This window comes from Ranitomeya imitator, chromosome 6 (assembly GCF_032444005.1).
Source record: "Ranitomeya imitator isolate aRanImi1 chromosome 6, aRanImi1.pri, whole genome shotgun sequence".
NCBI classification, from domain to species: Eukaryota; Metazoa; Chordata; class Amphibia; order Anura; family Dendrobatidae; genus Ranitomeya; species Ranitomeya imitator.
In genome coordinates this window covers 12,205,901-12,232,526 of record NC_091287.1, presented here as the reverse complement: position 1 = coordinate 12,232,526, position 26,626 = coordinate 12,205,901, and the positions used below count along the sequence as shown (strand labels likewise).

The following is a 26,626-nucleotide window of genomic DNA, read 5'->3' as shown; positions in this document are numbered from 1 at the left end:
CTCCCCTGACGATTGGCTGATGCAGCCGCCATGTTACCGCTCACCTGCACATCTTCAATCTTCAAGAGCTTAAAGAGGAAATCCTGAGCCCACAATGTGTTACCAAAATGGACAATGTGTGCGATGAGATTGTGAGGGGGGACGGGGGCGGCCGCCATGGAGAAGACCTGGCTGCAGAGGAGCAGACACTGGAAGGAGCGGTCCATCCCTGGGGTCAGAAGCTGCAGTGAGACCCCCGCTATCACTGATGTTCCAGGACTCACAGTCTCAAGTGTCTGCTCAGCAAACACTCGGGTGCACATATTTCTGAGGACAGGGTGCGGCGATGGCGGGAACACCCCCATGATATTACAGGATGGCCCGGACTTAGGATTTCTGATACTTTGTATCTTTCTCTGTGAAATAGAACTTCCTGAAATCTGAATCGTTTCACTGTTGCGATCCTTCCTTATTTCAGTGTTTCTTTGTGTTCTACGTCAATTAAAGGGGGTTTCCATGATTTTTTCCTCCCAAAAGCGACGTACATGTTCAAAGTAATAAACGGAGCCGATGCTCCCGGGTCCGGTGCTGCCGCTCCACAACTGACCTGTTCCCTGCATGCCACAGTGATGCCACGACGTCAGCGCACATGACCGCTGCAGCCAGTCACTAAGCTCAGCAGCTCCACTGATGTAGATGGCACAACGACTTGGGTGCAGCCATGATGGGCGCTGTAGTTGTGATGTTACCGCTGCAGCCAGTCACTAAGCTCAGCAGCTCCACTGATGTAGATGGAACAACGACTTGGGTGCAGCCATGATGGCCGCTGTAGTTATGATGTTACCGCTGCAGCCAGTCACTAAGCTCAGCAGCTCCACTGATGTAGATGGAACAACGACTTGGGTGCAGCCATGATGGGCGCTGTAGTTGTGATGTTACCGCTGCAGCCAGTTACTAAGCTCAGCAGCTCCACTGATGTAGATGGCACAATGACTTGGGTGCAGCCATGATGGTCGCTGTAGTTGTGATGTTACCGCTGCAGCCAGTCACTAAGCTCAGCAGCTCCACTGATGTAGATGGAACAACGACTTGGGTGCAGCCATGATGGGCGCTGTAGTTGTGATGTTACCGCTGCAGCCAGTTACTAAGCTCAGCAGCTCCACTGATGTAGACGGAACAATGACTTGGGTGCAGCCATGATGGTCGCTGTAGTTGTGATGTTACCGCTGCAGCCACTCACTAAGCTCAGCAGTTCCACTGATGTAGACGGAACAACGACTTGGCTGCGGCCATGATGGGCGCTGCAGTTGTGATGTTACCGCTGCAGCCAGTCAGTAAGCTCAGCAGCTCCACTGCTGTAACATGCCATCTGGTGGCTGGTCTTCCTCTTCGCCTTGTTTCTTCTATTTTCCCACAGTGACGTCCTTCTCCACTGACTGTAAACCACGTAGATCACGTAAGAGTTTTCCTTCCCCCTCTCTCTTCTACACTTCTATCAATCCTTCACTTCTTATATTATACTTTTACCTCTAACGATACTTTATTTTTGTCTACCTTCCTTCTTACATGTTTTTCTTCCTTTTTTTCTTTTTCCTTTCTTTCCTCTTGCTTTCTTTATCTTTTTGCCCACCCTTTCTCTTTTTTTCATCCTGCCTCTTTTCATTGTTCCGTTCTTCTTTGTCATTCCTTTTAATCTTTACTCTGCTCTTCCTCCTTTTCTACCTTTTGCTTTGTTTCCTTCCTTTCTTTTCATTCTTGTCTCTCTGACTCCTCCATTCATCCTCTTTCCCTTCCTTTCTCTCTATCTCTTTTCATCCTTCTTTTCTCTGTCTTTTTTATCCTTCCTTTCTCTCTTTTCATCCTTTTTTCCCTCTTTTTGTTCCTCCTTTCTTTTCATTCTTGTCTCTCTGACTCCTCCATTCATCCTCTTTCCCTTCCTTTCTCTCTATCTCTTTTCATCCTTCTTCTCTGTCTTTTTTATCTTTCCTTTCTCTCTTTTCATCCTCTTTTTGTTCCTCCTTTGTTTTCATTCTTGTCTCTCTGACTCCTCCATTCATCCCCTTTCCCTTCCTTTCTCTCTATCTCTTTTCATCCTTCTTTTCTCTGTCTTTTTTTATCCTTCCTTTCTCTCTTTTCATCCTTTTTTCCCTCTTTTCGTTCCTCCTTTCTTTTCATTCTTGTCTCTCTGACTCCTCCATTCATCCTCTTTCTCTTCCTTTCTCTATATCTCTTTTCATCCTTCTTTTCTCTGTCTTTTTTATCCTTCCTTTCTCTTTTCATCCTTTTTTCCCTTTTTTCCTTCCTCCTTTCTTTTCATTCCTGTCTCTCTGACTCCTCCATTCATCCCCCTTCCCTTCCTTGCTCTCTATCTCTTTTCATCTTGCTTTTCTGTCTGTTTTTTATCCTTCCTTTCTCTCTTTTCATCCTCTTTTTGTTCCTCCTTTCTTTTCATTCTTGTCTCTCTGACTCCTCCATTCATCCCCTTTCCCTTCCTTTCTCTCTATCTCTTTTCATCCTTCTTTTCTTTGTCTTTTTTATCCTTCCTTTCTCTTTTCATCCTTTTTTCCTTCCTCCTTTCTTTTCATTCTTGTCTCTCTGACTCCTCCATTCATCCCCTTTCCTCTCTCTCTCTTTTCATCTTGCTTTTCTGTCTCTTTTTTATCCTTCCTTTCTCTCTTTTCATCCTTTTTTCGTTCCTCCTTTCTTTTCGTTCTTGTCTCTCTCCCACCATTCATTCCCCCTTCCGTCCTATACTTTCTTGCCCCATCCTTTCCTCTTTTACTTCCCTCATTCGCATTCCTCCTTCCTCCGTTGTTGAGAGATGGATAGATGGAGGAGACGAGACAAAGGATAAAGTGAAGATGACAATAACTGTAGGCTTATCCCGTGTAAACGCTCATCTCATGGCCTTGGCTGAATCTGATGCTTTGCCGGCAGCTGCCTGGCGTTGGGTGATCTGGCGCAGGACACAATCTGCCTGATTCCTGACCCCCTTTAGCTGTTTTCTGGTTTTCTTGCTCAGTCACAGCTGACACCTTTTATCTGCACTGATACATTGTAACAAGACCATAATACAGTCACTGCCTTCCAGTGTGCAGGCCCATCAGCTGTGCTAGCAGGACTGAGCCAGGGCTGGTTTTCATTCACTGACAGCAAGCAGAGAGATCTCATTCCTAAACTTTATTTAGTTTCTCCTTGAACCGACACCATCAAAAGACAAAACTCCAATAATTACAAGAGTAAAAGTGGTTACAATGATTCAGTATCAGAGAGAACACATGAAGCTGCGGTGGTGGCGGTCATCAGTACACGCTAGGAGTAGTAGTTCCTTCCTATTAATCTACAGGGTTTCTCCTCTCGGACGACGTCTGGACGACATTATTGACCTGGGACGTTTGGGTTCCTATTTGGATTGAACATCTCGAAGATGCAGGCGACGCAGGAGGACACGGCGTGGCTGCCCACAACGCTCTGGTCATCAAACTGACGGAAGTTGGTCTCCACTTTCTTTTTGCCGCTTTTTAAAAGCTTTAGAAAGTGATGAGTCTTTGTGCTTGACTTGTGCTCTCCACTCTGCGAAGCTGCAACCTGTGAAGGACACGAGATTGTGACATGTAAAGAGTGTGGTGATTCATGGAGGAGAAAGTAAGTCTGGCATGAGATAATAAGTCAGAGGTCAGAGATAGTAAGTCAGAGGTCAGAGATAGTAACTCAGGGGTCAGAGATAGTAAGTCAGAGGTCAGAGATAGTAAGTCAGAGGTCAGAGATAATAAGTCATGGGTCAGAGATAATAAGTCAGAGGTCAGAGATAGTAACTCAGAGGTCAGAGATAATAAGTCAGAGGTCAGAGATAATAAGTCAGAGGTCAGAGATAATAAGTCATGGGTCAGAGATAATAAGTCAGAGGTCAGAGATAGTAACTCAGAGGTCAGAGATAATAAGTCAGAGGTCAGAGATATTATCTCTGACCTCTGAGTTACTATCTCTGACCTCTGACTTATTATCTCTGACCTCTGAGTTACTATCTCTGACCTCTGACTTATTATCTCTGACCCATGACTTATTATCTCTGACCTCTGACTTATTATCTCTGACCTCTGAGTTACTATCTCTGACCTCTGACTTATTATCTCTGACCCATGACTTATTATCTCTGACCTCTGAGTTATTATCTCTGACCTCTGAGTTACTATCTCTGACCTCTGACTTATTATCTCTGACCCATGACTTATTATCTCTGACCTCTGAGTTACTAAGTCATGGGTCAGAGATAATAAGTCAGAGGTCAGAGATAGTAACTCAGAGGTCAGAGATAATAACTCAGAGGTCAGAGATAATAAGTCATGGGTCAGAGATAATAAGTCAGAGGTCAGAGATAGTAACTCAGGGGTCAGAGATAATAAGTCAGGTCAGAGATAATAAGTCATGGGTCAGAGATAATAAGTCAGAGGTCAGAGATAATAAGTCATGGGTCAGAGATAATAAGTCATGGGTCAGAGATAATAAGTCAGAGGTCAGAGATAGTAACTCAGGGGTCAGAGATAATAAGTCATGGGTCAGAGATAATAAGTCAGAGGTCAGAGATAATAAGTCAGAGGTCAGAGATAGTAACTCAGGGGTCAGAGATAATAAGTCAGAGGTCAGAGATAGTAACTCAGGGGTCAGAGATAATAAGTCAGAGGTCAGAGATAGTAACTCAGGGGTCAGAGATAATAAGTCAGAGGTCAGAGATAATAAGTCATGGGTCAGAGATAATAAGTCAGAGGTCAGAGATAGTAACTCAGGGATCAGAGATAAGTCAGAGGTCATAGATAATAACTCAGAGGTCAGAGATAATAAGTCAGAGGTCAGAGATAGTAACTCAGGGGTCAGAGATAATAAGTCAGAGGTCAGAGATAGTAACTCAGGGGTCAGAGATAATAAGTCAGAGGTCAGAGATAGTAACTCAGGGGTCAGAGATAATAAGTCAGAGGTCAGAGATAGTAACTCAGGGGTCAGAGATAATAAGTCAGAGGTCAGAGATAATAAGTCAGAGGTCAGAGATAGTAACTCAAGCGTCAGAGATAATAAGTCAGAGGTCATCGATAATAACTCAGAGGTCAGAGATAATAAGTCAGAGGTCAGAGATAGTAACTCAGGGGTCAGAGATAATAAGTCAGAGGTCAGAGATAGTAACTCAGGGGTCAGAGATAATAAGTCATGGGTCAGAGATAATAAGTCAGAGGTCAGAGATAGTAACTCAGAGGTCAGAGATAATAAGTCAGAGGTCAGAGATAGTAACTCAGAGGTCAGAGATAATAAGTCAGAGGTCAGAGATAATAAGTCAGAGGTCAGAGATAGTAACTCAGGGGTCAGAGATAATAAGTCAGAAGTCAGAGATAATAACTCAGAGGTCAGAGATAATAAGTCAGAGGTCAGAGATAGTAACTCAGGGGTCAGAGATAATAAGTCAGAGGTCAGAGATAGTAACTCGGGTCAGAGATAATAAGTCAGAAGTCAGAGATAATAACTCAGAGGTCAGAGATAATAAGTCAGAGGTCAGAGATAGTAACTCAGGGGTCAGAGATAATAAGTCAGAGGTCAGAGATAGTAACTCAGGGGTCAGAGATAATAAGTCAGAGGTCAGAGATAGTAACTCAGGGGTCAGAGATAATAAGTCAGAGGTCAGAGATAGTAACTCAGAGGTCAGAGATAATAAGTCATGGGTCAGAGATAGTAACTCAGAGGTCAGAGATAATAAGTCAGAGGTCAGAGATAATAAGTCAGAGGTCAGAGATAGTAACTCAGGGGTCAGAGATAATAAGTCAGAGGTCAGAGATAATAAGTCATGGGTCAGAGATAATAAGTCATGGGTCAGAGATAATAAGTCAGAGGTCAGAGATAATAAGTCAGAGGTCAGAGATAGTAACTCAGGGGTCAGAGATAATAAGTCAGAGGTCAGAGATAATAACTCAGAGGTCAGAGATAATAAGTCATGGGTCAGAGATAATAACTCAGAGGTCAGATAATAAGTCATGGGTCAGAGATAGTAACTCAGAGGTCAGAGATAATAAGTCAGAGGTTAGAGATAGTAACTCAGGGGTCAGAGATAATAAGTCAGAGGTCAGAGATAGTAACTCAGGGGTCAGATATAATAAGTCAGAGGTCAGAGATAGTAACTCAGGGGTCAGAGATAATAAGTCAGAGGTCAGAGATAAAAAGTCAGAGGTCAGAGATAGTAACTCAGGCGTCAGAGATAATAAGTCAGAGGTCATAGATAATAACTCAGAGGTCAGAGATAATAAGTCAGAGGTCAGAGATAGTAACTCAGGGGTCAGAGATAATAAGTCAGGTCAGAGATAGTAACTCAGGGGTCAGAGATAATAAGTCAGAGGTCAGAGATAGTAACTCAGGGGTCAGAGATAATAAGTCAGAGGTCAGAGATAGTAACTCAGAGGTCAGAGATAATAAGTCAGAGGTCAGAGATAATAACTCAGAGGTCAGAGATAATAAGTCAGAGGTCAGAGATAGTAACTCAGGGGTCAGAGATAATAAGTCAGAGGTCAGAGATAATAAGTCATGGGTCAGAGATAAGTCAGAGGTCAGAGATAATAAGTCAGAGGTCAGAGATAGTAACTCAGGGGTCAGAGATAATAAGTCAGAGGTCAGAGATAGTAACTCAGGGGTCAGAGATAATAAGTCAGAGGTCAGAGATAATAAGTCATGGGTCAGAGATAAGTCAGAGGTCAGAGATAATAAGTCAGAGGTCAGAGATAGTAACTCAGGGGTCAGAGATAATAAGTCAGGGGTCAGAGATAATAAGTCAGAGGTCAGAGATAATAACTCAGAGGTCAGAGATAATACGTCAGAGGTCAGAGATAGTAACTCAGGTGTCAGAGATAATAAGTCAGAGATCAGAGATAGTAACTCAGGGGTCAGAGATAATAAGTCAGAGGTCAGAGATAATAAGTCATGGGTCAGAGATAATAAGTCAGAGGTCAGAGATAATAAGTCAGAGGTCAGAGATAGTAACTCAGGGGTCAGAGATAATAAGTCAGAGGTCAGAGATAATAAGTCATGGGTCAGAGATAATAAGTCAGAGGTCAGAGATAATAAGTCAGAGATAGTAACTCGGGTCAGAGATAATAAGTCAGAGGTCAGAGATAATAACTCAGAGGTCAGAGATAATAAGTCATGGGTCAGAGATAATAACTCAGAGGTCAGAGATAATAAGTCATGGGTCAGAGATAGTAACTCAGAGGTCAGAGATAATAAGTCAGAGGTTAGAGATAGTAACTCAGGGGTCAGAGATAATAAGTCAGAGGTCAGAGATAGTAACTCAGGGGTCAGATATAATAAGTCAGAGGTCAGAGATAGTAACTCAGGGGTCAGAGATAATAAGTCACAGGTCAGAGATAATAAGTCAGAGGTCAGAGATAGTAACTCAGGGGTCAGAGATAATAAGTCAGAGGTCAGAGATAATAAGTCAGAGGTCAGAGATAGTAACTCAGGGGTCAGAGATAATAAGTCAGAGGTCAGAGATAATAAGTCAGAGGTCAGAGATAATAAGTCAGAGGTCAGAGATAATAACTCAGAGGTCAGAGATAATAACTCAGAGGTCAGAGATAATAAGTCAGAGGTCAGAGATAGTAACTCAGGGGTCAGAGATAATAAGTCAGAGGTCAGAGATAATAACTCAGAGGTCAGAGATAATAAGTCAGAGGTCATAGATAATAACTCAGAGGTCAGAGATAATAAGTCAGAGGTCAGAGATAGTAACTCAGGGGTCAGAGATAATAAGTCAGAGGTCAGAGATAATAAGTCAGAGGTCAGAGATAATAAGTCAGAGGTCAGAGATAATAACTCAGAGGTCAGAGATAATAACTCAGAGGTCAGAGATAATAAGTCAGAGGTCAGAGATAGTAACTCAGGGGTCAGAGATAATAAGTCAGAGGTCAGAGATAATAACTCAGAGGTCAGAGATAATAAGTCAGAGGTCATAGATAATAACTCAGAGGTCAGAGATAATAAGTCAGAGGTCAGAGATAGTAACTCAGGGGTCAGAGATAATAAGTCAGAGGTCAGAGATAGTAACTCAGGGGTCAGAGATAATAAGTCAGAGGTCATAGATAATAACTCAGAGGTCAGAGATAATAAGTCAGAGGTCAGAGATAGTAACTCAGGGGTCAGAGATAATAAGTCAGAGGTCAGAGATAATAACTCAGAGGTCAGAGATAGTAACTCAGGGGTCAGAGATAATAAGTCAGAGGTCATAGATAATAACTCAGAGGTCAGAGATAATAAGTCAGAGGTCATAGATAATAACTCAGATGTCAGAGATAATAAGTCAGAGGTCAGAGAAAGTAACTCAGGGGTCAGAGATAATAAGTCAGAGGTCAGAGATAGTAACTCAGGGGTCAGAGATAATAAGTCAGAGGTCAGAGATAGTAACTCAGGGGTCAGAGATAATAAGTCAGAGGTCATAGATAATAACTCAGAGGTCAGAGATAATAAGTCAGAGGTCAGAGATAGTAACTCAGGGGTCAGAGATAATAAGTCAGAGGTCAGAGATAATAAGTCAGAGGTCAGAGATAGTAACTCAGGGGTCAGAGATAATAAGTCAGAGGTCATAGATAATAACTCAGAGGTCAGAGATAATAAGTCAGAGGTCATAGATAATAACTCAGAGGTCAGAGATAATAAGTCAGAGGTCAGAGAAAGTAACTCAGGGGTCAGAGATAATAAGTCAGAGGTCAGAGATAATAACTCAAAGGTCAGAGATAATAAGTCAGAGGTCAGAGATAGTAACTCAGGGGTCAGAGATAATAAGTCAGAGGTCAGAGATAATAAGTCAGGGGTCAGAGATAATAAGTCAGAGGTCAGAGATAATAAGTCAGAGGTTAGAGATAGTAACTCAGGGGTCAGAGATAATAAGTCAGAGGTCAGAGATAGTAACTCAGGGGTCAGAGATAATAAGTCAGAGGTCAGAGATAGTAACTCAGGGGTCAGAGATAATAAGTCAGAGGTCAGAGATAATAAGTCATGGGTCAGAGATAAGTCAGAGGTCAGAGATAATAAGTCAGAGGTCAGAGATAGTAACTCAGGGGTCAGAGATAATAAGTCAGAGGTCAGAGATAATAAGTCAGGGGTCAGAGATAATAAGTCAGAGGTCAGAGATAATAACTCAGAGGTCAGAGATAATAAGTCAGAGGTCAGAGATAGTAACTCAGGGGTCAGAGATAATAAGTCAGAGGTCAGAGATAGTAACTCAGGGGTCAGAGATAATAAGTCAGAGGTCAGAGATAATAAGTCAGAGGTCAGAGATAATAACTCAGAGGTCAGAGATAATAAGTCAGAGGTCAGAGATAGTAACTCAGGGGTCAGAGATAATAAGTCAGAGGTCAGAGATAACTCAGAGGTCAGAGATAATAAGTCAGAGTTCAGAGATAGTAACTCAGGGGTCAGAGATAATAAGTCAGAGGTCAGAGATAGTAACTCAGGGGTCAGAGATAATAAGTCAGAGATCAGAGATAGTAACTCAGGGGTCAGAGATAATAAGTCAGAGGTCAGAGATAATAAGTCATGGGTCAGAGATATTAAGTCAGAGGTCAGAGATAATAAGTCAGAGGTCAGAGATAGTAACTCAGGGGTCAGAGATAATAAGTCAGAGGTCAGAGATAATAACTCAGAGGTCAGAGATAATAAGTCATGGGTCAGAGATAACTCAGAGGTCAGAGATAATAAGTCATGGGTCAGAGATAGTAACTCAGAGGTCAGAGATAATAAGTCAGAGGTTAGAGATAGTAACTCAGGGGTCAGAGATAATGAGTCAGAGGTCAGAGATAATAAGTCATGGGTCAGAGATAATAAGTCAGAGGTCAGAGATAATAAGTCAGAGGTCAGAGATAGTAACTCAGGGGTCAGAGATAATAAGTCAGAGGTCAGAGATAATAAGTCATGGGTCAGAGATAATAAGTCAGAGTTCAGAGATAATAAGTCATGGGTCAGAGATAATAAGTCAGAGGTCAGAGATAATAAGTCAGAGGTCAAAGATAATAAGTCATGGGTCAGAGATAATAAGTCAGAGGTCAGAGGTAATAAGTCAGAGGTCAGAGATAATAAGTCAGAAGTCAGAGATAGTAACTCAGGGGTCAGAGATAATAAGTCAGAGGTCAGAGATAATAAGTCAGGGGTCAGAGTTAATAACTCAGAGGTCAGAGATAATAACTCAGAGGTCAGAGATAATAAGTCAGAGGTCAGAGATAATAACTCAGAGGTCAGAGATAATAAGTCAGAGGTCAGAGATAACTCAGAGGTCAGAGATAATAACTCAGAGGTCAGAGATAATAAGTCATGGGTCAGAGATAATAACTCAGTGGTCAGAGATAATAAGTCATGGGTCAGAGATAGTAACTCAGAGGTCAGAGATAATAAGTCAGAGGTCAGAGAGAGTAACTCAGGGGTCAGAGATAATAAGTCAGAGGTCAGAGATAGTAACTCAGAGGTCAGAGATAATAAGTCAGAGGTCAGAGAGAGTAACTCAGGTGTCAGAGATAATAAGTCAGAGGTCAGAGATAGTAACTCAGAGGTCAGAGATAATAAGTCAGAGGTCAGAGATAGTAACTCAGGGGTCAGAGATAGTAACTCAGGGGTCAGAGATAATAAGTCATGGGTCAGAGATAATAAGTCAGAGGTCAGAGATAGTAACTCAGAGGTCAGAGATAATAAGACAGAGGTCAGAGATAATAAGTCAGAGGTCAGAGATAATAAGTCATGGGTCAGAGATAATAACTCAGAGGTCAGAGATAATAAGTCATGGGTCAGAGATAGTAACTCAGAGGTCAGAGATAATAAGTCAGAGGTCAGAGATAGTAACTCAGGGGTCAGAGATAATAAGTCAGAGGTCAGAGATAATAACTCAGGGGTCAGAGATAATAAGTCAGAGGTGAGAGATAGTAACTCAGGGGTCAGAGATGATAAGTCAGAGGTCAGAGATAGTAACTCAGGGGTCAGAGATAATAAGTCATGGGTCAGAGATAATAAGTCATGGGTCAGAGATAATAAGTCAGAGGTCAGAGATAGTAACTCAGAGGTCAGAGATAATAAGTCAGAGGTCAGAGATAATAAATCATGGGTCAGAGATAATAAGTCAGAGGTCAGAGATAATAAGTCAGAGGTCAGAGATAGTAACTCAGGGGTCAGAGATAATAAGTCATGGGTCAGAGATAATAAGTGAGAGGTCAGAGATAATAAGTTAGAGGTCAGAGATAATAAGTCAGAGGTCAGAGATAGTAACTCAAAGGTCAGAGATAATAAGACAGAGGTCAGAGATAATAAGTCAGAGGTCAGAGATAATAAGTCATGGGTCAGAGATAATAATAATAATCTTTATTTTTATATAGCGCAGCATATAAAAGCATCACCAAACCAGGGATTCAAGCTTCAGGAGGCTAATTTGCATATTCCAGGTGCCTTCTGGGAGAAGCGAAGTCTCCCTAAGCTAGAAGATCGTTGGGTACAGCCGGGACCAGCTGCTTCGAAAGCATCACCAAACCAGGGATTCAAGCTTCAGGAGGCTAATTTGCATATTCCAGGTGCCTTCTGGGAGAAGCGAAGTCTCCCTAAGCTAGAAGATCGTTGGGTACAGCCGGGACCAGCTGCTTCGAAAGCATCACCAAACCAGGGATTCAAGCTTCAGGAGGCTAATTTGCATATTCCAGGTGCCTTCTGGGAGAAGCGAAGTCTCCCTAAGCTAGAAGATCGTTGGGTACAGCCGGGACCAGCTGCTTCGAAAGCATCACCAAACCGCACGCCGTAAGGCGCGCGAATTTTTGCCTGTAGGACATTATTGCAAGAGAGCTTGGCTGAGTAGATTACACAAGAAGGAAAACACACAGCAAGTCAGCAGGATCTAGGAGCAACATGGCAGATGTGACAACCTACATGGTGAGCTGCAGCATGTGCTACATGTTCACAGATCGACCAGAAGAAGAATCCAATTTCACCTGTCAGAAGTGTAGACTAGTGGCCCTTTTAGAAGAAAAGGTGCGGGGTCTGGAAGAAAGAATAGCAACTTTGAAACTCATCAAAGAGAATGAAGACTTTCTAGACAGAACAGAAGCATCTCTACTGGTCACAGAAGGTGCAAAAAGTGTCAGAGAACCTCCAAAAGCAGATGAGTGGAAGCATGTGACCAAAAGAAGCAAGAAGACCATGGAGAAATCACCAACCACACAACTGAAGAACCGATATCAAATCTTTGTAGAGGATGAAGATGGCACACCTAAGAATGAAGCAATACCAGCAAGCAAAAAAGAAAAGGGCACACAGCAACAAGTGACAGCAAAAAGTACAGCCAAGAAGCAACGAAGAGTGGTGGTGGTGGGAGACTCACTACTGAGAGGCACCGAAGCAGCCATCTGCAGACCGGACATAACTGCAAGAGAAGTATGCTGCCTTCCAGGTGCGATGATCAAGGATGTGACCGATAGGATACCAAAGCTCTTCAGCTCCAAGGACGTCCACCCATTTCTTCTGATACATGTTGGCACCAATGACACAGCAAGGAAGGACCTACCGACAATCTGCAAGGACTTTGAAGAGTTGGGGAAGAAAGTAAAGGAACTGGATGCACAGGTAGTTTTTTCTTCTATCCTTCCAGTAGACGGGCATGGCACCAGGAGATGGAACAGGATCCTTGATGCAAACAACTGGCTAAGACGATGGTGCAGACAACAAGGATTTGGATTCCTGGACCACGGTGTGAATTACTGGTATGATGGACTCCTCGCCAGAGACGGACTACACCTCAACAAACCTGGGAAACACACATTCGCCAGAAGACTCGCTACACTCATCAGGAGGGCGTTAAACTAGAAGAAGAGGGGACGGGAAGAAAAACATTAGACTCGAACAAAGACGACCCAGGAAAACATACTCAGAAGGGAGGTAAGAACATTTCTAAAACAATCCACAGTGAGGAGATTGGAACAAAACAAAATCCTCTAAACTGCATGCTCGCAAACGCCAGAAGCCTGACAAACAAGATGGAAGAACTAGAAGCAGAAATATCTACAGGTAACTTTGACATAGTGGGAATAACCGAGACATGGTTAGATGAAAGCTATGACTGGGCAGTTAACTTACAGGGTTACAGTCTGTTTAGAAAGGATCGTAAAAATCGGAGAGGAGGAGGGGTTTGTCTCTATGTAAAGTCTTGTCTAAAGTCCACTTTAAGGGAGGATATTAGCGAAGGGAATGAGGATGTCGAGTCCATATGGGTTGAAATTCATGGAGGGAAAAATGGTAACAAAATTCTCATTGGGGTCTGTTACAAACCCCCAAATATAACAGAAAGCATGGAAAGTCTACTTCTAAAGCAGATAGATGAAGCTGCAACCCATAATGAGGTCCTGGTTATGGGGGACTTTAACTACCCGGATATTAACTGGGAAACAGAAACCTGTGAAACCCATAAAGGCAACAGGTTTCTGCTAATAACCAAGAAAAATTATCTTTCACAATTGGTGCAGAATCCAACCAGAGGAGCAGCACTTTTAGACCTAATACTATCTAATAGACCTGACAGAATAACAAATCTGCAGGTGGTTGGGCATTTAGGAAATAGCGACCACAATATTGTGCAGTTTCACCTGTCTTTCACTAGGGGGACTTGTCAGGGAGTCACAAAAACACTGAACTTTAGGAAGGCAAAGTTTGAACAGCTTAGAGATGCCCTTAATCTGGTAGACTGGGACAATATCCTCAGAAATGAGAATACAGATAATAAATGGGAAATGTTTAAGAACATCCTAAATAGGCAGTGTAAGCGGTTTATACCTTGTGGGAATAAAAGAACTAGAAATAGGAAAAACCCAATGTGGCTAAACAAAGAAGTAAGACAGGAAATTAACAGTAAAAAGAAAGCATTTGCACTACTAAAGCAGGATGGCACCATTGAAGCTCTAAAAAACTATAAGGAGAAAAATACTTTATCTAAAAAACTAATTAAAGCTGCCAAAAAGGAAACAGAGAAGCACATTGCTAAGGAGAGTAAAACTAATCCCAAACTGTTCTTCAACTATATCAATAGTAAAAGAATAAAAACTGAAAATGTAGGCCCCTTAAAAAATAGTGAGGAAAGAATGGTTGTAGATGACGAGGAAAAAGCTAACATATTAAACACCTTCTTCTCCACGGTATTCACGGTGGAAAATGAAATGCTAGGTGAAATCCCAAGAAACAATGAAAACCCTATATTAAGGGTCACCAATCTAACCCAAGAAGAGGTGCGAAACCGGCTAAATAAGATTAAAATAGATAAATCTCCGGGTCCAGATGGCATACACCCACGAGTACTAAGAGAACTAAGTAATGTAATAGATAAACCATTATTTCTTATTTTTAGTGACTCTATAGCGACAGGGTCTGTTCCGCAGGACTGGCGCATAGCAAATGTGGTGCCAATATTCAAAAAGGGCTCTAAAAGTGAACCTGGAAATTATAGGCCAGTAAGTCTAACCTCTATTGTTGGTAAAATATTTGAAGGGTTTCTGAGGGATGTTATTCTGGATTATCTCAATGAGAATAACTGTTTAACTCCATATCAGCATGGGTTTATGAGAAATCGCTCCTGTCAAACCAATCTAATCAGTTTTTATGAAGAGGTAAGCTATAGGCTGGACCACGGTGAGTCATTGGACGTGGTATATCTCGATTTTTCCAAAGCGTTTGATACCGTGCCGCACAAGAGGTTGGTACACAAAATGAGAATGCTTGGTCTGGGGGAAAATGTGTGTAAATGGGTTAGTAACTGGCTTAGTGATAGAAAGCAGAGGGTGGTTATAAATGGTATAGTCTCTAACTGGGTCGCTGTGACCAGTGGGGTACCGCAGGGGTCAGTATTGGGACCTGTTCTCTTCAACATATTCATTAATGATCTGGTAGAAGGTTTACACAGTAAAATATCGATATTTGCAGATGATACAAAACTATGTAAAGCAGTTAATACAAGAGAAGATAGTATTCTGCTACAGATGGATCTGGATAAGTTGGAAACTTGGGCTGAAAGGTGGCAGATGAGGTTTAACAATGATAAATGTAAGGTTATACACATGGGAAGAGGGAATCAATATCACCATTACACACTGAACGGGAAACCACTGGGTAAATCTGACAGGGAGAAGGACTTGGGGATCCTAGTTAATGATAAACTTACCTGGAGCAGCCAGTGCCAGGCAGCAGCTGCCAAGGCAAACAGGATCATGGGGTGCATTAAAAGAGGTCTGGATACACATGATGAGAGCATTATACTGCCTCTGTACAAATCCCTAGTTAGACCGCACATGGAGTACTGTGTCCAGTTTTGGGCACCGGTGCTCAGGAAGGATATAATGGAACTAGAGAGAGTACAAAGGAGGGCAACAAAATTAATAAAGGGGATGGGAGAACTACAATACCCAGATAGATTAGCGAAATTAGGATTATTTAGTCTAGAAAAAAGACGACTGAGGGGCGATCTAATAACCATGTATAAGTATATAAGGGGACAATACAAATATCTCGCTGAGGATCTGTTTATACCAAGGAAGGTGACGGGCACAAGGGGGCATTCTTTGCGTCTGGAGGAGAGAAGGTTTTTCCACCAACATAGAAGAGGATTCTTTACTGTTAGGGCAGTGAGAATCTGGAATTGCTTGCCTGAGGAGGTGGTGATGGCGAACTCAGTCGAGGGGTTCAAGAGAGGCCTGGATGTCTTCCTGGAGCAGAACAATATTGTATCATACAATTATTAGGTTCTGTAGAAGGACGTAGATCTGGGTATTTATTATGATGGAATATAGGCTGAACTGGATGGACAAATGTCTTTTTTCGGCCTTACTAACTATGTTACTATGTTACTATGCTTTACAGTTTGCACACATTATCATCACTGTCCCGATGGGGCTCACAATCTAAATTCCCTATCAGTATGTCTTTGGAATGTGGGAGAAAACCAGAGAACCCGGAGGAAACCCACGCCAACACGGAGAGAACATACAAACTCTTTGCAGATGTTGTCCTGGGTGGGATTTGAACCCAGGACCCCAGCGCTGTGCTAACCACTGAGCCACCGTGCTGCCCAACTCAGAGGTCAGAGAGAGTAACTCAGATGTCAGAGATAATAAGTCATGGGTCAGAGATAATAAGTCAGAGGTCAGAGACAATAAGTCAGAGGTCAGAGACAATAAGTCAGAGGTCAGAGACAATAAGTCAGAGGTCAGAGATAATAAGTCAGAGGTCAGAGATAATAAGTCAGAGGTCAGAGACAATAAGTCAGAGGTCAGAGATAATAAGTTATGGGTCATACAGTAGATAATAGGTCAGTGATCTGAGATAATAAGTCTTAGGCCTGAGATGGTAAGTTGGTGATATCTCAGACCTCGGACGTAACATCTCACACCTGTCTGGTTACTCACTGCAAGATAAAAAAAATAATTTCACTATTTATTAGACATAGACAGAAATGTTTTTTTTTTAAAGTCATTGTATTGGGAAATCCTCTTCTTCACTTGATAGAATCATTACTGACCTTGCCCACTGCAGTTGATCACTATTGATCTCCATCACTTCCTTCAGCCTGATGCTACTGACCACCGCACTTCAGCTGATCACCAGTGACCCCTCAGCCGCCCCTGATTTCTGCGTCACGCTGCTAATCGTTATTGACACCTCCACCTCATCAGTAACGACACACATCTCTCAGATTATCAATATTCTCTTCATCTCATCTGATCACTATTGATCCTCGTCATCTCACTTGATCACTATTGATCCTCTTCATCTCACCTGATCACTATTGATCCTCTTCATCTCAGCTGATCACTATTGATCCTCTTCATCTCAGCTGATCACTATTGATCCCCTCCACTTCACCTGATCACTATTGATCGCCTCCACCTCACCTGATCACTATTGATCCCCTCCACCTCACCTGATCACTATTGATCATCATCATCTCAGCTGATCATTATTGATCCTCTTCATCTCAGCTCATCACTATTGATCCCCTCCACCTCACCTGATCACTATTGACCCCCTCCTCCTCACCTGATCACTATTGATCTTCTTCATCTTAGCTAATCACTATTGATCCTCATCATCTCAGCTGATCATTATTGATCCTCTTCATCTCAGCTCATCACTATTGATCCCCTCCACTTCACCTGATCACTATTGATCGCCTCCACCTCACCTGATCACTATTGATCCCCTCCACCTCACCTGATCACTATTGATCATCATCATCTCAGCTGATCATTATTGATCCTCTTCATCTCAGCTCATCACTATTGATCCCCTCCACCTCACCTGATCACTATTGACCCCCTCCTCCTCACCTGATCACTATTGATCTTCTTCATCTTAACTGATCACTATTGATTCTCGTCAGCACAGCTGATCACTACTAATTCTCTTCATCTCGGCTGATCACTACTGATCCTCTTCATATCAGATGATCACTATTGATCCCCTCCACCTCACCTGATCACTATTGATCTCCTCCTCCTCACCTGATCACTATTGATCTTCTTCATCTTAGCTAATCACTATTGATCCTCATCATCTCAGCTGATCATTATTGATCCTCTTCATCTCAGCTCATCACTATTGATCCCCTCCAATCACCTGATCACTATTGATCCCCTCCTCCTCACCTGATCACTATTGCTCTTCTTCATCTTAGCTAATCACTATTGATCCTCATCAGCACAGCTGATCACTATTGATCCTCATCATCTGACCTGATCACTATAGATCTCGTTCACATCAGATGATCACTGTAGATTCCCTCCACTTCAGTTATTCATGACGTTGCAATAATCAGGAGATCTAGGAGGGCAGGACACTTACCGAGGAGTCCATATCCCGGCAGATAACTTCTGGATGCTTTCCGTCTTGCCCGGGCAGTGATGTTGTGCAAATTTTCACAACCTGCAAAACAAAACGTCAAAATTGGGGCTAAAGTCAATGCGAAATCTCAGGTGTGAACGGTGCCGCTCTGCAGCCTCGCACTCACCCCGTCCTCCTTGAAGGGACAGTTTTCTTCTTTTTCTGATGATTTGGAGCAAATCGTCTCCTTGATAATAAACGTCATATTCTCGCCGTCACGTGACGCGTCCTGAGGAGAGACGGCATGAGTTACTGCCTTATAATCACCTTGTTTAACCCCTTCCTGGCTGGTCGGGGGGCACAGACTTGTACACGAGGTGTCTTAGGGCTGTCTGCGCTCCTCCATATATCCGTGTAACACCCCAGGTAAACAGTTGTTAAAGTGATGCTGCCTTCCTTTCGGGGAGGGCGATATCATGCTTGGAGGCAAGGGGGATTCCCTTTACCAGGTAGTACACCTACATGCAACACTTTCTGAATCCAGGCCTGAAGGGGGAGCTCTGAACCCGGATTCAGGGGAGCATCCCTCAGATATATGTATTCTGGTCTGGAGGAGGAGTTAGTGAGTCTGTAGCAGACAGTGGAGGAGAGAGGAGTGAGAGCAGAGAGTGGAGCCGTGCAGCCAGGACTGTGCTGCAGCTCCAGGAATGGAAGATAACCTGAAGGGTTGGATTGTTAGTGAGCATCTGAGGAACGAAGCACAGGAGAAGGAAGGAGCTTGGAGGGGAACTGTGACTGGGCACCCTCTGAGCTGAAGCGCGGGAATCGGGCACCGGGAGCCTGAGGCTGTGTTCCACTCTAGGTTGCACAGCAGAACCGGAGGACAAAGGACTTTATGTGATTTGTGCGCACCCACACCTGAAGGTGCAGTAGTACACGAAGAGCCCGGGTCGTGATAGGGACCCTATAAAAACGCTCACACTGCCCACCATACGGATACCTGTCCCAGGACAGGAGAGAGGACATTGCCAGAAGCCACAGGCAGTGAGGACCTCGTATACAAGAGCAAGCAGGAAGGCTTACGGACCTCACCTGGGAGAGGGACCTATGTCTCCAGGCCGGCCGGCCCAAATTACTACCAGTTGCTGGCACCCTGGACTGTGGCCTGATTCAACCAGTAAACCAGGTAAAGACGTTACAACCCTGTGTCCTCCATTTATTTGCCGGCATGCAACATCCCTGGGCAGCACACCATGCAACATCCCTGAGCAGCACACCGGGAGCCCTGGGGACCCAGCTTCACCTGTGGGAAGCAATACCATCTGGCTGCCGTACCATCACCCCCAGAGGACCCCTTTAAGAAGCGTCGGTCACTCTTGACTGTGTACCACAGGTGGCGTCATGAACTTTCATTACTTTACCAATCCCTTTAAAGACTTTCCCTTTTACTTGGGCACCCAGGGCCGCAGACCAGGTTGCAGTCACCGTGACCTCTCCTTTAATAACAATTGGACCCAGTACCGTGTATCCCCATGGCCCTGGTGGACGTCGCACCTACACGGTTCCTCCTGGAAATGTCAGACATTTCTCTGGAAAATACCAGATGCTGATGATGGAGGAGACGGGCGGTTACCAGATACTGATCATGGGGGAGACGGGTGGTCACCAGATACTGATGATGGAGGGGACGGGCGGCCATCAGATACTGATGATGGAGGGGACGGGCGGCCATCAGATACTGATAATGGAGGTGACGGGCGGTCACCAGATACTGATGATGGAGGAGACGGGCGGCCATCAGATACTGATGATGGAGGTGACGGGCGGTCACCAGATACTGATGATGGAGGTGACGGGCGGTCACCAGATACTGATGATGGAGGGGACGGGCGGCCATCAGATACTGATGATGGAGGGGACGGGCGGCCATCAGATACTGATGATGGAGGGGACGGGCGGCCATCAGATACTGATGATGGAGGGGACGGGCGGCCATCAGATACTGATGATGGAGGTGACGGGCGGTCACCAGATACTGATGATGGAGGAGATGGGCGGCCATCAGATACTGATGATGGAGGTGACGGGCGGTCACCAGATACTGATGATGGAGGTGACGGGCGGTCACCAGATACTGATGATGGAGGGGACGGGCGGCCATCAGATACTGATGATGGAGGGGACGGGCGGCCATCAGATACTGATGATGGAGGAGACGGGCGGTTACCAGATACTGATCATGGGGGAGACGGGTGGTCACCAGATACTGATGATGGAGGTGACGGGCAGTCACCAGATACTGATGATGGAGGTGACGGGCAGTCACCAGATACTGATGATGGAGGGGACGGCCGGTCACCAGATACTGATGATGGAGGTGACGGGCGGTCACCAGATACTGGTGATGGAGGAGACAGGCAGTCACCAGATACTGATGATGGAGGAGACAGGCGGTCACCAGATACTGATGATGGAGGAGACGGGCGGTCACCAGATACTGATGATGGAGGAGACGGGCGGTCACCAGATACTGATGATGGAGGTGACAGGCGGTCACCAGATACTGATGATGGAGGTGACGGGCGGTCATCAGATACTGATGATGGAGGTGACAGGCGGTCACCAGATACTGATGATGGAGGTGACAGGTGGTCACCAGATACTGATGATGGAGGTGACAGGCGGTCACCAGATACTGATGATGGAGGTGACGGGCGGTCATCAGATACTGATGATGGAGGTGACAGGCGGTCACCAGATACTGATGATGGAGGTGACAGGTGGTCACCAGATACTGATGATGGAGGTGACAGGCGGTCACCAGATACTGATGATGGAGGAGACGGGCAGTCACCAGATACTGATGATGGAGGAGACAGGCAGTCACCAGATACTGATGATGGAGGAGACGGGCGGTCACCAGATACTGATGATGGAGGTGACAGGCGGTCACCAGATACTGATGATGGAGGGGACAGGCAGTCACCAGATACTGATGATGGAGGAGACAGGCAGTCACCAGATACTGATGATGGAGGAGACGGGCGGTCACCAGATACTGATGATGGAGGTGACGGGCGGTCACCAGATACTGGTGATGGAGGTGACGGGCGGTCACCAGATACTGATGATGGAGGGGACAGGCAGTCACCAGATACTGATGATGGAGGAGACGGGCGGTCACCAGATACTGATGATGGAGGTGACGGGCGGTCACCAGATACTGGTGATGGAGGTGACGGGCAGTCACCAGATGCTGATGATGGAGGTGACGGGCAGTCACCAGATGCTGATGATGGAGGTGACGGGTGGTCACCAGATACTGATGATGGAGGTGACGGGCAGTCATCAGACACCGATGATGGAGGAGACCGATGCTCGCTAGATCCCAGTATATAGAGTAAGGAGGCATTATACATAGTTATTTATATACAGTTATACATACCTGGAGTATCCCGAACAGAAATCCTGTAGTGCCCAGATCCTTATTATATGCATCTATGGCCTCGTCCACCGGTCGCTCCTGCGGGGGGCTGCTGTGGGGGGCAGAATACATCATGGCTGCCACCTGCAGTATCAGACCCAGCTGCAGACAGCTCTCCATGTTCTTCCGGTATATTCTCACTGATCAGTTCTGATAGAAATGATGCTCCAGTGAAGACTATAACTACTTGTACCTCTCCGTGCCGTCACTCCAGTGTATCTAAGCTGGGGATACCGCGCAGTATCTCACCTTATGTTCTCATGGTTCATTTGTGCAATATCTTGGGAGGGTCTCAGCCTGCCCTGACCCCGTTTGTGCCCGGTCTGCCGTATTGTGTCTGCAGCACCCGGCTTTATATTCTGGGTAATTGCACAATATCCCGAGAAGCTTCTTCTTCTTATTATTATTATTAGTTTAACCAGGAAAAATCCAACGACAGGAAATCTTATCTTTACCACAAAGCTGCCGTCACCGCTGAGGACACTTCACGCGTCACATTAATCAGATATGGAGAAATTCCATTCATGACCATTCATGACCATGACTATGGGATTGTCATCTCCATCATGCGATAACTGGAGCTCTGCCTATAGATGGGGGTCCAAAGAGATCTCCGCCGATGGCGCAGGAACACTCGGTCTCACATGCTCTATGGCAATAGAAATTTTAGGGGTAAAAGTTTTGTTGACCGTTTTGCTGTTCTCCAAGGACCCATCGGTAGTTACCTGTGCTACTAGTGATTTGGATTCAATCCACAGACTGGGATCAAAAATAGCAGAAAACTCCAACCTTCTGGCAGAAGAATGAGGAATAAAAGGCAAACCTGTCCCAAGAAATTCTGGAACAATGGCTCCAAGATCTGTATGGAGGTCAGAGAAAGTCATGAAAGCCAAGCTATGGGGCCCTGGAAGAATGGGGCCAAGTCTTGTTTGGTCCTCTCTCTTTACCTATAGGGTGTTGTCCAAAACTCTCCTCTAAGAGGAGCTTCAAGGGTGTAAGATCTTGGAAAAATGAACAAGAAAGGACATCCACTACTCTTCATGGATAGTAGAGATTGGTTCAGGTTGGTGGGAACATTTTTTCCATACAAAATTATCCATGAAGTGAACTTCAAAGGTCATAATAATTGGACATTCACCAAACCCAGATCTGGCACCTGAAGCTGCATTCTATGAAATACATTTCCTCCGCCCAAAATCATAACTGTGGTGTTCTGGTCCTAAAGGAAGCGCATGACGTTCTCCAGAGAGTAGGTATCTACTGTAGGTATCTCACTTCCTTGGCCATCATCTAATGAGCAATCATGATGGACTTAATGGCAAGAACAGGACAAAAAGCCACAATGGAAACAGTCAACACGAGACGAAGATCCACCAAGCCTCCATATTAGAGTTCACGGCCTCGACATGTTCTCCAGATCTTAACGTTGGATGTGTCCTTGTCTTTGTCGTGCAGCTGCAGTGCAATACAGCACAACCTTCACCAGGGGGAGTATAATAGGGACGCGAGACTGACAAACACTGAGCAGCTGAACAGATGCCACCTAGTGGCAAGAGAGTAGTCAGAAAAAGCCGAGTCAGGGCACAAGATAACACGTCAGTACAAAAAGGATTAAAACAGAAAGGATAGTCAGTACGTAGCAAGAGATAAGTAAACCAGAGCGAGCAAAATACGGTACAATAGGGACAAATCAAGACAGAGTCAATAGCCAAGCCAGGAGATCAGAATCAGAGAATCAATCAGAACAGACAAACGCAGGGAAAGGGCAGACAGAGGGGGATAACAGACACAGGACAGGTCAGGGTTCACAGCAGGAAAAACCAAGGGCTTCCAGAGTCAGATTCACAAGCCAAAGACAGAACTATAACTGACACTGCCAGCAAGATTCATGGGAGCTAAATAGCAAACCTGAACCCAGAATGAGGCAGAGCAAAGTTAACCCTTGATATGATCCATCCAAAAAAGGGCAGACACTAATAAATCCTGGAACGGATCATGACAGTCTTGTTGCTTTTTCCAGTGGTGGTTTGGAACTTGATATTAAACGTTGTACCTTTTTATCATTTTTGTGATTCTTCTTTCCTTCCTCTGCTCTCACGATGTGCAGCGTCCTCCTCTATGGCTGGTGTGGAAGGTGGCAGCTGATTTCGGTGTGGTGGTTCAGGCATCACATAACGTCACTGCTATACGTCTCTCATCACGGGCATACCAACATCTGCTGTTGGCCTCTGATTTGCCAGCAGCATGTGTTGCTGTGTCGGGAGCCGGCAGGTCTCTGCACCGCAATACATTTTAGCAGAATGTACCTGTCACGGAGCTACCGCGACAGAGAGGTTCCAGAGAACCGCCGCGCTCTGGGCCTCGTTCACTCACGATGAACAGAAGCTCTTCTCCTGAATTCTGACCTGGCTGTCTTGTGCCAGCAGGGCAGGAGTTAAACCTTGCTACTGAAGTTGCTGAGAGCTATGTCTCTCAGCTGATTTGGTTTTGGTAATCTCCGCTCCTATATAGACTCAGCTTTGTCTACAACTGTTGTCAGTGATCAGTTCTGCTGCCTGGCTTGGAGTGAGAAGGAGCGTGTATTAGGAGCTTGGAGGTTTATTTACAGAGATTGGTGTCTGCTGTTTTGGTTGCATGTTAAACCGGTTTTCCTTCCTAGTTTTTTCCTTCTCTTCCCTTCTCTGTGTTTCCTCTGTGGTTGTGTGAGCATTTGGTGAGTTTGAGACTTTTAGTTACCTTGTCTGTATACCCTGTTATTTGTTGTATTATTACACTGGTGCAGTCCACCTCCTTTGGGGGGAGAGGGGGCCACTGATAGGGCCTGCACAGGAGACAGGGATACGCTGGCGGCTCAGGCCTCCTAACCATTATAGGTACCCCTGAGATAAGGGAAAACCAGGGCCCCATTATAGTGGCAGAGACAAGTGCGGGTCCCAGTACGCCGTCCTGCCCCTTTAACGCCGTTAACGGTGTGACAGTACCTCTGAAGATGCACATCCAGGTGAAATTGGTGCTGGCATCAGCGGGCCCTCCTCCTGCCCCCAATGCGAGTATGATTATTACACCACTGGTCACAACATAAGACGGCCAGTTGATTTACTAGCAGATTTGACTTCACCCACGGTGATCCTGTAAATAGTTGAACCTCCCCCAAAAAAATTAAAAAAACCTTTCTCAAGTAGCCTAAGTCTGGGTAAGTAGTGGGGTGAGGGCTTCTCCTATTTAGGAAGCAGAGAAGCTACAAAGAGCGCCTCTTTCTGTAGGACTCAGCACATTACACATACACAATGTAATTCCTCATGTCTCCTGCGGAGGAGCTGTAGGGAGATGGAACACTTACTGCTGGGATCAGATCATAGCTGATCGCTGCGGCTCCTGGCAGGAGGACACTGTGTGACCACAGAGCAGGCTGCCAGGGCATGCTGGAAGTTGGAGAATCAGTAATCTATTGATTTCTGTTTTTTTCCTGCTATCTTTATAAGATCAGTCCCATGACTGAGAAAACAAAGATGTGATCGAATTGTGAAACTTGTGAAGTCATCGGAGTTTTTAGAACTGTCCGTCATCGGACATGATACAATGTTTCGCCCGCGGGTTTTCCACCATGAATCACCCTCTTTACATCTGACGTCCACGGTCCTGGTGATTGATAACATTCTGCCACTCAACAGCCGCGCTCTTCTGATTGTTGTTATTGGAAACAGTCAGCAAGCTGGTAGAGATAGAAAAACTCAACTGACTGCTGGTTTTTTATGTTTTACTGCTTTTCACAAAAACATTTTAGTTATGTTTGTGTCACTATACCCTGACAGGTAAACTTCTATAGAAACACGTCGGTGGAGCCATAGGAGGATTTTTTTCCAGGGTGACTTGAAAGGTTTTTTGCACCATTTTGGGGTAGATACAACTTTTTGATCATTTCATTATTTTATCTTTTCATTTATTTTTTTAGTGAACTGAAGTTACTGAACAAAAGGTAATTGTGGCGCCTTATTTCCCTGCCCTGCGTTCAGTGTGTGGATTACGGCAGCATTGGGGGGACAGTAGGACGGGGGGCTTGTGCAGGTTGTCAATAGATGGGGCCAGAAAAGGGAACATATATACCAGAATGGGGTCCCTGTCCAAATCCTGCACTGGGGCCCATCAGACTCTACTGACGTCACATATGTGCCTGTGCTGTAATCTCTGCAGACGAGTCCTGGCTGGAGAAGTTGTCATGTCGGTCTGGGCCAGATGGAAAAGATGAGAAAAGTGAAGGGCTCCACCATGAAGAACATCAGCTGTAAGTCATCTACTATATAACTGTGCGGTGAGCCCGGGTATGCTCTGCAGCACTGGTATCTATCACTATATGGGCACCGGATGGCGGTAATATCAGTGTTGGTCTTTGTGTAGACATGAATTCAGTCATCTGCTGAGATTGCCCTACACCCACAATTAGGGGCCGCCACCATGGTTGTAACCCGATAAGGGGCCCACTCAGATTTAGAAATACAGCATTATATAAAAGTGACAGGAGATAAGGGGCCGCCATGTCCAGTGCCACAAAATAGCCCGAAATGCATGAGGTTTGTTCCTTATCATTTCGCCAAAACGCACTGTGGATTTACCGCGGAATTACTGCGGGTTTTGTGCGGATTCCACCTGCGGATTTACACCTGCAGATTCCTATTGTGGAGCAGGTGTACACCGCTGCGGAATCCGCATAAAGAATTGACATGCTGTGCAATAAACAACGCTACGTTTCGGTGCGGTATTTTCCGCCGCCTGGGTACAGCGGATTTGGTTTTCCATAGGTTTACATGGTACTGTACAACGCATGGAAAACTGCTTCAAATCTGCAGCCGCCAATCCGCTGCGCATCCGCAGCAAAATCCGCAACGTGTGCACAAACCCTTATGCTTCACTTATTCTCAAATTAAACTGCTGATGACTAGGACCCCTGGGACCCTCAGTGATCCCGAGGATGGGGCTTTGTAGCTCTGGTGGGATCGAGCGCGGATGCAGAGTGACCTCCGCTCCATTCATTGTTAATGGGGCTGCCTGGAGAAACAAAGTACAGCCTCGGCTTTCTCCCGCACTCCCGTAGACTTGCTGTAGATTTGATCCTTGATTAAAAGAGATTCTACAAAGGCGCCTGGGGGGAGAAGGAGTCTCAGGTGACGGGAACTGAAATATCCAAATCTCTTGTCGTGGGTGAGCCGGACGTCCGGGCAAATACACACGGAATTATACTTGTTCTGTATCTGAAGATTTATGTCTTCCTGTCATTTTATGTTTTTCTGGAAATCTCCTGTCAGTATCTCTATAAAG

At 44.9% G+C, this 26,626-nt stretch overlaps 1 protein-coding gene across 1 annotated transcript in view; it reads right to left on the bottom strand.

The window, feature by feature from the left end:
• Positions 1–3,144: 3,144 nt before the first annotated feature.
• Positions 3,145–26,626, bottom strand: part of LOC138643530 (cathelicidin-6-like) — a 44,983-nt gene continuing 21,501 nt past the window's right edge. Inside the window, exons 2-4 of the mRNA XM_069732427.1 lie at positions 18,017–18,118; positions 17,851–17,931; positions 3,145–3,567 (exon numbers count right to left, since the gene is read on the bottom strand). Coding sequence (XP_069588528.1) covers positions 3,358–3,567; positions 17,851–17,931; positions 18,017–18,118 — 393 coding nt within the window. The 3' untranslated portion in view covers positions 3,145–3,357. The remainder of the gene's footprint in view (positions 3,568–17,850; positions 17,932–18,016; positions 18,119–26,626) is intronic.